At 36.1% G+C, this 10,596-nt stretch overlaps 1 protein-coding gene across 3 annotated transcripts; it reads left to right on the plus strand.

The window, feature by feature from the left end:
• Positions 1-263: 263 nt before the first annotated feature.
• On the plus strand, positions 264-9,061 carry LOC141611749 (autophagy-related protein 18d-like). Of its 3 annotated transcripts, none has more exons than XM_074430361.1 (6): positions 264-386; positions 494-533; positions 1,310-2,132; positions 3,072-3,321; positions 4,000-4,123; positions 8,676-9,061. In XM_074430361.1, exons 3-6 carry the CDS (start codon positions 1,374-1,376, stop codon positions 8,767-8,769), a joined length of 1,227 nt encoding a protein of 408 aa, XP_074286462.1. In that variant the 5' UTR covers positions 264-386; positions 494-533; positions 1,310-1,373; the 3' UTR covers positions 8,770-9,061. The 3 variants fall into 3 exon arrangements, with proteins under 3 accessions (XP_074286462.1, XP_074286465.1, XP_074286463.1); XM_074430364.1 differs by having other exon boundaries at positions 295-386; positions 1,219-2,132; XM_074430362.1 differs by having other exon boundaries at positions 307-533.
• Positions 9,062-10,596: the final 1,535 nt, after the last annotated feature.

A 10,596-nucleotide genomic window follows, 5' to 3' on the forward strand; every position in this document is an offset into this window, starting at 1 on the left:
CGTGATTTTCACGGGCTCCAAAACTAGTTCTTTTCATAAAAAGTCATATAATTGCATGTGATCTAAACTAGTTGTAAAATAAGCTTTTATCATAGTCGAATAGTTTTTGGTTTCTTTAATATTACCAAATTTGATAAATAAAAGTCAAGTTTACAATAAAAACCTTTTTGAGTACCAAAAAAAAAAACAATAAGACCTTTTTGAAATAGATTATTATTATACCCTTGAATTACACATTAATTCCTTAATTAATCTATCCAAACAAATTGAGATATATATATACACAGAGTTGAAAGGGGAAGTGGATGTGAAAACTCAAGGTTGGGGCGGTTTTTGTGTCTCCTCTGAAACTCTCCACTCCAACAGGAAGACCAAACAACCAACAGGTTGGTCGCTCAATCACACCGAATTCATCACTTTTTTTCTTTTCAAATTAACAAATTTTCATTTTTTTCTATTTCTTCCTGTTACATCTCCTTTTCTTTTTCCTCAGATCATACCAATTTTTGGTATTTATTTCTCACATCATTCAGGTATTTTTCTCAATACCCTTTTACTTAAATCTTTGTTTTTGGATCATTTATTTTGAATTCTGGATCTAATATATTCATATTTGCAAATGCCCTTTTTATTTGTTGAGATAATTCTGTGGTTTTTGGTTCATTATTGTTATTATTTGACTCCTTCGTTTTTGAAAATGCCATTTTTATCTGCAAAGATACTTAAGTGAGGCGGTTTTACACAAATTTATCGCAAAACTGTATCTTTTGATGACTACCTTTACCCGCCACTAATAGGGTTGTTTTTGTATCCGTTCTATAATTATATTAGTGTAAAACTGCGTTACACAAGACTTTCTCTTTTATCCGTGTCTTTGGGCATAAATTTGATTGCTTTGTATCATCAACTTTGCTAATTTGATTATTGGATTTAACTAGGGTTCCAGAAATGACGGATATCTGATAAATTTGTCTTTAGTGTTGCTGATTTTTATTTATATAGTTACAAAATCTTACATGATATAGGAATTACCAATGTTGTGTTGCAGGGCAGCTATAGTTTAGTTATGGGAAAATTTTGGGTACACCCGGTTTACCATGTCACGTATACCATACTGGATTTGAAAACATTGGTGTACCACGTCATCGTACACCTGGTATACTGTGAATTTTTCTACTTGTGGACGTTAACTTATGTTGTTGAAACTTGAAACTGTAGGTACCAAAATGTTTATCTGCTAAAGATTAAAAGTTTTTATTGCTTCTATGATATTGAATTCAAGTTGTGAATTTTGTTTCCTTGCTTCCAGTGATCTTGTTCCATATGGGTTTGGTAACTCTGTTACGTGCTGGTGAGACTATCTAGTAAAACAAATGAGTTCAACAGTTTCGACATCTAAAGGTTTTGTGCCTTCGTCAAGGTTCGGGGCTTATGACTTCACCAATCCCGAAACTTCTGACCCCTTTGTCCTTCCCGAGCCTCAAAACGGTGAAGTTGATGATTCCGAATTGTTAAGTTTGGCCTGGAATCAGGATTATACTTGTTTTGCTGCCGGAACAAGTCGTGGTTTCAGAATATATAACTGTGATCCTTTCAAGGAAACCTTTAGGCGCGATTTGAAAAATGGGGGTTTTGGAATTGTTGAGATGCTCTTTCGCTGCAATATTTTGGCGCTTGTTGGTGGTGGGACTGAATCCCAATATTCTTCAACTAAAGTTATGATCTGGGATGATCACCAGAGTCGTTGCATTGGCGAGTTTTCTTTTAGGTCAGAGGTTCGTGCAGTGAAGCTGAGAAGAGATCAAATTGTTGTAGTTCTTGAGCACAAAATTTATGTTTATAACTTTTTAGATCTTAAGTTGCTACATCAGATTGAGACAGTGGCAAACCCCAGGGGCTTGTGTTGTGTCTCACATCATTTAAATACGTCTGTGTTGGCTTGCCCGGGACGTCGTAGAGGGCAGGTCAGGGTTGAACATTTTGGGCTCCATGTCACGAAGTTCATTAATGCACATGATTCTCGTTTGGCATGCTTCTCGTTGACCATGGATGGGCTGATTCTTGCGACTGCTAGTACTAAAGGAACCCTTATAAGAGTGTTTAATACTATGGACGGTACTTGTTTACAAGAGGTAATTATTAATTATTAATAAATGCATACACCTTTGTTTATTTTTTATTTTGTTTGTTGCAAATTTTAAACCATTTGAGAATATGTAGAGTGATATAGAAACATGCAAGTGTAGTGAGCTTTGAATTCGTTTGAACACCTCATAAAGATAATTCAGGCACATTTTAGGTAATGAATGAGCTTTGAATTCGTTTGAACACCTCATAAAGATAATTCAGGCACATTTTAGGTAATGAATAATTATTATTTAAATGTACATGCATACACTTTTGTTGCATATCAAACTATCTTCTGTTTGTTGCAAATTCTGAACCATCTGAGAACACATTTTTGAGTGATATAGGAAACTGTAAATGTACTGTGTTTTGAATTCGGACACTTCATATAGATATTTGGGAGACATATAAACATATTAGGTAATATAATTAATTTTAAATGCAAATGCGTACTCTTTTATTCCATACCAAGTTCTTATTTATTGCGAATTATGAAGTGATTTCGAAAGATGCTGGTGTACTGATTTTTGAATTGTCACACTTCATAAATATATCATTTTTGTGCCTTGATCATGTTACCGTTCTACATAAATTTGAACCTTGTATTTGGCTTAGTGAAGTCCGTCCATGCATGCCTCGTTTTGCTCATTACAAACATTGTGTTGTAGTTTGAGCAGGGGTGGAACAAAGGTTTAGAACATGAGGCAGTGAAATTTTTTGTATTTTTTTTTTCTTGCGGGAGCCATTGAGGCACTTGGGTAATGTTTATAAGAAGAAATAAACATAATTACAATGAAGGGAGAGGGCGGCTGGAACTTAAAATCTAGTGTATCAATTAACTAGATCATACTTCTTTTGTTCAGGCTACCCCTTGCAACATATTAGCTAAGCCCATGAGTGTGAACTTGTCATGTTTTGATCCGGCTTTGATCATTTCTCAACAGGTTCGTAGAGGGACAGAGAAAGCTGAGATTCATGGTATTGCTTTTTCTCCAAATGTCCAGTGGCTTGCCGTTTCGAGTGATAGGGGTACTGTTCATATATTTAGTCTAAGAGTACGGGTAGCTGAGGAGGATGTACCGGTTCGCCCTAGTCCTACTCCAACATTGCTGCAGCAAAAGTCTTCAAATGCTCTTGAACCACTTATCTCTCAGACTTCTGGTGCCAATCCTAGTCTATCACTGCCTTTGAAAGGTAAGAAGCTTCTCCTGAGTGTAATGGAGGAAAAATGAGCCTGTTAGCCTGTTACTGTAAACATTGTTGTAAAAGTCATTTTTTTTATAAGTCTTAGAATGTCAAATTACTATTTGCGTATTGACATGGGAATATGGATAAGTTCTGGCCCTTTGTTAAACTCTTGGTTTTGTTGCTAAATGATGTCAATCAGAATTTTGTTTCTGTTTCAATTAATTGGTTTATTCTGAAAAACAACTGTACTGATTGAGATTAAAAATAGTTTGCACTGACAAAGCGAAGAAAAGTTAATGTTAGTTATCTACTTCCTCTGTGAGCGATAATCAAGTAATTGCTTCTGGATGTTATTTTTGGTGTATTTGATTTTAATAGCGGCATAAAAGGGTATTTTGAGTTGATAGTGCATATCGAATATGGTATGGTATCTCTTCCTCTTGAGCTCAAATCATAGGGGATAACTTTGTGTTTTTTGTGGTCATGGGTCCAACTCTTTCCGCGTTTTTTTTTTGTTTTTTTTTTTTTTTTTTACGTGTGATCATCATCATTCATCTTTTAAGAATTTTCAGTTACAAAGTAAATTTTGTTTTTTAATATATTCCACCTTGGCTTCTTTCCTGTTATTAGGAACGTTCATTAACTTTAGCCCACTTTACCCGCCCTATTTCTACTTTTTGGCAGGAGTATTACCTAAGTACTTTAGTTCAGAATGGTCATTTGCACGTTTTCACCTGCCTGAGAATACTCGTTGCATCATTGCATTTGGGTCCTACAACACCATCATTGTAGCTGGCTTAGATGGAAGGTATGTCTCGCATATGCTGGTTACTGTTACTTTTTTGTGATGCTATTAATTAAGGCAAAATGCGTAAAGTGAAGGTAGAAAAATATTGGTCTCTCGGTACTTTATTGATTACTAGCAAATGAATATCTTTGTTAGTTTTAGATCATTAAAAAAAACTTTAGTTTGTTTGGGCAATAAAAACAAATCAGTTTGAGCAAATAAACACAAATTTTCAAGCGGACAGATAGGTTATGTTTATGTACTAGCCTAGAAGCTTGTTTGATCTCCAAGAAGCGAATTTTCAGTGATGTACCTATTTGGTATGATATCCTAATTCACAAGTTGTCACATTGTTTGTGTTATACTCCTTTTCCACTATACATGTGTAACATACTGCCTGCACTAAGTAGGCAACGTAATAACTGCTGGACACCTGTTGTAACACTAGGGGTCCAAAACACCAGAAAACTATTTTTCTTGTGCATTTTGTCCGCTTTTCTTGTGCATTTTGCGAATTTTCAGTGATGTACCTATTTGGAAGGTTTTCAGTTACAGCTGTAAATTCTTATCGCCGTCATAAATTTGTAGCTAATTTCTTTTAATTGTTGCGATGAGTGGGATAAGGATGCGTGAAGTTCTTCCCAGGCTTTTTGTCTGTCTTCTTGTTGAACAATTTTTTAGGAAGTACTAGCACCAATAATATGCTCCAACTGTTTATTATGCTTTGTTAGTCATAACTTCCGCTGAGTTAGATAATTTGGAACTTCTAACCATATAGACGTACCTAGCGAGAAATGCAGTTTCATTTGTAGGCCATTTTGGCCTATTTCTTCTCAAGTGGGGCTGTTTAAAAAAGCACATCTCAAGCGCCCTTAAGGCTAGTGCTTATTGATTGCGTGCCTTTAGGTGGCGTTTGGTTTCGCAAAGTTGTTCATTTGTGAGACGACACAGGAATCAAATAAAAAAAATTAATAATCTATTTTATAAAATTAACTAATATAAAAATTACTGTATAATACTCTCTGTTTTTCGGTTTTCTTCCCACTTTCTTTTTTGGGAAAGTTTTCTTTCTTTGCTTCCCACTACTCTTTCTTTCCCTTCTTGGCAAGTTTATTGTAGCCTTTTACTATATTACCTACGTATACTTAAAAAAATTACAATAAGTCATTAGCATATCACTCAATTCTCTCAATTTCACTTTCATTTACCTAGACTCCCAACCCATAATCACATCCACCTTTTCAACCACCACTGACCAATCCCTTTGCCGCCCACCAAACACCATCAATCACCAGTTTTGCCGACCACCCACCACGTCACCTCTCTTTGTCTCACGGGCAAACCCACCACAGCCCCACATAACACCCCTATCCCCTTATCCCCACACCCAACCCCTACACAACCACCCTACACAACCAGGAGAACCACCCAAACTTGTTGGCAAGTTGTGTTACTCAGACTCACAGGTGTGGTGCCTGAGACGTGTCGGATACGGCTATATTGTGCGGATTTTTCAAATTTTTGGTCTAAAGTGAAGTGTCGAAGTGTCACGTCGATGTCGGACAGTTAGGTCACACGCGACACGACACGACACGACACTTAAGTGAAGTGTAGTTAAGTGAAGTGTCGGAGGAACATAGCTGGCAAACCATCGCATTATTTGGTTATGCCGGTTAATGCGGTGATGGTGTGTTCCGTTTGTGGTGAGCGACGTGGGGTGGTGGTGATAAGCCACCTGGATTAGTGGCAGTGGCTAGCATTAGGGTTGGTGAGGTTGATGTTTGGTTGGTGTGATGTCGGCGTCGTTTGGGGAAAGGGTGTGGAGAGGGTATAAATGTCATTTCAATGTTTTTGTTTAAAGTTGGTTAAAATGAAATGGTAGAATAAGAAAAATGTGGAGGGAGTATTGATTATCTAATTTCCTATAATTTGAGGATAAAAATATTACAAAATTATTCTCGTCATTAATTATATAATCTCATTTATGTTTAAAATAAATAGTTTAGGCATCTTTTTTTTTCATCAATTTTCAGCTAGTTTGCTATGCTAAAAAAAATCACCAAAGAAGTTTAACAATAAATTTGTAAGCCAAAATTTTTCGAGAAAGTTAAGTAAAATCTAACTTCAGATGTTCACTTTGAGGTTGATTTATTTTGGTCGAAAACACTTGTCATTTACGGTAAAATATTCTCCCGCTATTCTTTTTAGGGGGTGTTTGGTTGGCTCCATTGGAATGGATTGGTTTCATTCCAACGTTTGGTTGGAGGATTTTGGAACGAAGTTAGATCTAATAGATTCTAACTACATTCCAATCCCTTTGAATACCATACCCATCTTCCCCCTTGGTTTCACACTCCATTTTATCATGCTTATTATTGAAATGAACCAAACAAGTTGAAACATATAACTATAATAAATTACGGTCAAAGCGTGGTATAGAATGCCATGCTGAAAGCAATTGGGAGGAACAAAAAATAATGGAGGCGATATTTTTTTGAAGAATTTGATATCAAAGAGTAGCATTGGTCTCATGGGTTTCGAGCATTCTAAAATCTAAACCAATACTTGAATTGTGTGAACTCAAACATCCCCTAGCACCCGCAATGACGAGGTGCCCCATATTTTATTTCTCCTTTTCTTATTCGTCGACCTCATTTTCACTAACTTTTTTATTTACCCTCCCCATTTTATAATTACATCTCCGCAACAATGAGGTTCCCCAACAACATTAATTTACATACAATATTTTGGGAACTTCCCCAAAAGAACACAGATTTTGCCTTCATTTTGTTGATGACCCCTCCTAAAAGTAGTGGAAACCCAAATTATGGGTAGGCGAGTGCAACAACAAGGTGCTCCATATGATGAGAGAGAAGACATATGGGGGGCATGTGATGGTGGTCTTAGAGTGGAGGTTGAAGAAAGGAGAAGAACTTAAATGGTGAGATTTGGTGAGGGTGGTGAGAAGAGATGAAATGATGTTACGGTGGAGGAACTAACAGAAGTAATTAACGGTAGGGCTGAGCAACCGTATACCCGATACGGTTTTGAAAACCGTATCGGGTATACGGTTTTTAAATTCACAATTTTGTCGATACGGATCCGACCCGTTTTAACCGTATACCCGGTTTTTCCGTATATCCGGTTTTCGTATACCCGGATAAGGATTTCAGTTGTTTGTTGTTCAATTTATTGCATACGCGATAAAACCGGTAAACCCTAACTTAAATTTAATAATAGGTTACATATTAAAATAATCAAAATTTCAATATTCATTATACAAATGCATTAGGGAAAAAGTAAGTGGACAAGTTAAAGTGATTTTGGTTAAATTATTTAGTTTTTGTAAGATATTTTTGGTTTTTTTTATTTCTTTTCAAAAACCGTATCAGAAACCGTATACCCGGTTTTGTTTTTGCCCAACCCGGATACGATACGGTTTTTTGAAAACCGTATCGTATATACGGATATTCGTTTAATTGAAACCGTATACCGTATCGTATCCGTATATTAAAACCGTTTCGTATATTTTTGCTCATTTTTGCTCACCCCTAATTAACGGAATAAGGTAACGGAAAAGGTTTGTAAGGTTATGTTTGAGAAGAAGTGAGAAGTAAAGAGGTACAAGTGAGGATAAGAAAAAAAGCAGGGGTACAAATAAAAAAACGCAAAAATATAGGGGTACAAGTGAGAAAAATCCAACAAATTATAATGTACATTTAAATAATCTATCGAAGATATAATTTGCTTTCTCGTAGAATAATGTTATCTTCTATATTTGTTGTTTTTATAGTATTGTAGGTAGTTTAAAGTAGAGGGAATTATGCACCTTAGTTTCACATTTATTTACCTAAATTAAAATTGTTAAAAATTGTGGGATTGACACATCAACAATTTTATTTGAAGATCAGCCAAAGGCCTTCTTTGGTGGTCGCAAAGTAAATAAGAAAGTTTAGAAATTCAAATTTGTCGAGTTTATGAGCATGCCTTTATCTAGCGCATTGTAGCTCGCCGTTGTGGGCCTTTATTGCGTGCGCGTCTCTTAGAAGTAAGACCCAAGAGTAATGAACAAGCCAAAATTTGTAACTCTGAATCTAAATCAAAATTCAAAACCAACATCTGATTCGAAACATGGTTTGAAATGTCGCCTACAAATTTGATAGCTTCATATATTCAATTAGGCCGGATTATGATATGAGAGGATTCTTGATAAATTTGGTTGGGTGTCTTTAATAACGGCTTCTTTGTTGGAAAAAAAAAGACCTTGGACGTGTTTAAGCCCAAGGAATAGTAAGGCCCTTGCTGAAAGAATTCGGTGTGCATTGAGTGCGCTTGGTAGATAAGAAGAATCAGCTAGTGAGGTGCATGAATATGAAATTTTCATTTCTTCTCATTCGTTCATCATGTGTCGCTGATCATTCACCTTTGGATTAGATTTCCATGTGGTTGACAGATGACATATCTTCACGTCTCAAGTGTTGCATCTATCTATAGACACTGTTGTATTTGTGGATACAATACCCTTAAAAAGGCAGTTTGCTTACTGATTCACTCATTTTGTTCTTCTTATCAGTTTCTATAGATGCCGTTTTGATCCAAACAATGGTGGGGAAATGTCACAGGTGGAGTATGTTCGCTTCCTCAAAACTGATGGTAGACCAAAATAGCCCAAGTGCTGTAGGCGAATGCCGGAAGCTATCTATTTATCTTTTGTTCGCGTTGATACATACTTTGTAGATGTTTGCTCTTATCTTGCTCCCGATGTTCGACTACAGTTGTAGATATTGCCTTTATTCTTCGTACCAAATCGTGTAAATATGTTGCTTTTATGAATTTGCTTGATCGTTGTGTGAGGTCCCGCATATAGAAAAATTCCTTACCGCAACTTGTGAATAGTAATGTGTGGAAGTCATTAATTGACTCTTTCAGATAATAAGAAAAAACAATTAATTCTCTCAACATAATCATTCATGTTAGCTTGTTGCCTCGAGCTTCGGTGTGGTCCTTTGTCCATGTGGTTCTACTTTGACCTCTTGAAAATTGAGACAATCTGAAAACCGACTGTGATCTGATCCAAAAATAAACCCGAAATAACACTTTTTTTTCAACATAAACCCTGAATGAGATGAAAGCAACGGGGCTGTTGGTTAAGACAATCTAGATTACTCAATCTAAAATTGACGACGTGTATCCACACTTAAAACTTTGAGATTTGATATATTTGTACTGTTAAAAGCATGATTTTTTTTTCATGGATAGCTTAATGGTTATTAAATTAATTTAGTCACTTGCATTATGGGTTATTATTGATAGATACTTTGTATATATAGAATCGGTATTGAATATGTTGGCAATAAAAATATATTTCCAATCATAAATTTCACTTTCAATGATAAAAGTTGTAACTTACTACGGTAATCTGACGTTAGGCATTAGAAATAGATGAACCTCAATAGGTTTGTTCTTATGTCACATAAACTAGTATACAAACTCATTTACTTGCAAACTTCATCCCAACAATATAACTTCTTCAAGGTTCATAACATGGCTCACTATACTATTTCTTCTCTCACATTCTCTCTCTACAAACCTGGATACTATATTGTAACCCATCTCATCCATGAACCTCAACACTCATGTCCAACAATAGAGAGTTTGTAGAGAAACCTCTAAAACAATTAACACATCATCTTACAAACCTTTTAACAAACCTCTATTGCTAATGTCCTTAAAATCAATCAATTCAGATGACATATCTCATAAGATTATCTCAATGTCATTAATTATATGGATAGATTAGAATATTATTTTCGTTTGGGGTTCTCATAAAGGTAGGTGTCATAGGAAGAAAGGATAGCTATATTTTTTTGTGACAGTTTGATAAATAAGAAAAATTACACATTGAGATTCAAGAAACAAACATTGATAAAGGTTGAATCCAATCAATTCCCACATATGCCATGAATTTGTTTAAGCTTCCTGTTACCTTTTTCGATGAGAAGCGATCTTTGGTGTCGAGTTTCTGGTGGGGTGTGAAAAATGGTAGGCGGAAGATGCCGTGGGTGGCGTGGAGAAAGTTGTGCCAACCGAAAGACCGTGAAGGACTTGGATTTCGTGATTTTGAGAAGTTTAATCTTGCTTTGCTTGGGAAACAGGGTTGGCGGATTCTGACCAACACCAATAGCCTTATAGTTCGTCTTTTGAAAAGTAAGTACTTCCCTCTTGAGTCAGCACTTAGGGTGTGTTTGGATAGAAAAAATGGAGGGAAAGGGAGGGGAGGGGAATGAGGGAAGGGAAAGGGAGAGAAGGGAAGGGGAGGGGGAATAGGGTGTGGGTGTTTGGATACAATTTCCCTCCAAATCTTGCCTATTGTGAAGAGATTTTGATTAGGCTTGGAGGAAGGAAATTGGATCCCTCCAAATCTCTCCCCCTCCATTTTTCTCCACTCTCATTTGCTATCCAAACAAGGGATTTAGAATCACCTACTCTCCCTT

This window comes from Silene latifolia, chromosome 11 (genome assembly GCF_048544455.1).
Source record: "Silene latifolia isolate original U9 population chromosome 11, ASM4854445v1, whole genome shotgun sequence".
NCBI classification, from domain to species: Eukaryota; Viridiplantae; Streptophyta; class Magnoliopsida; order Caryophyllales; family Caryophyllaceae; genus Silene; species Silene latifolia.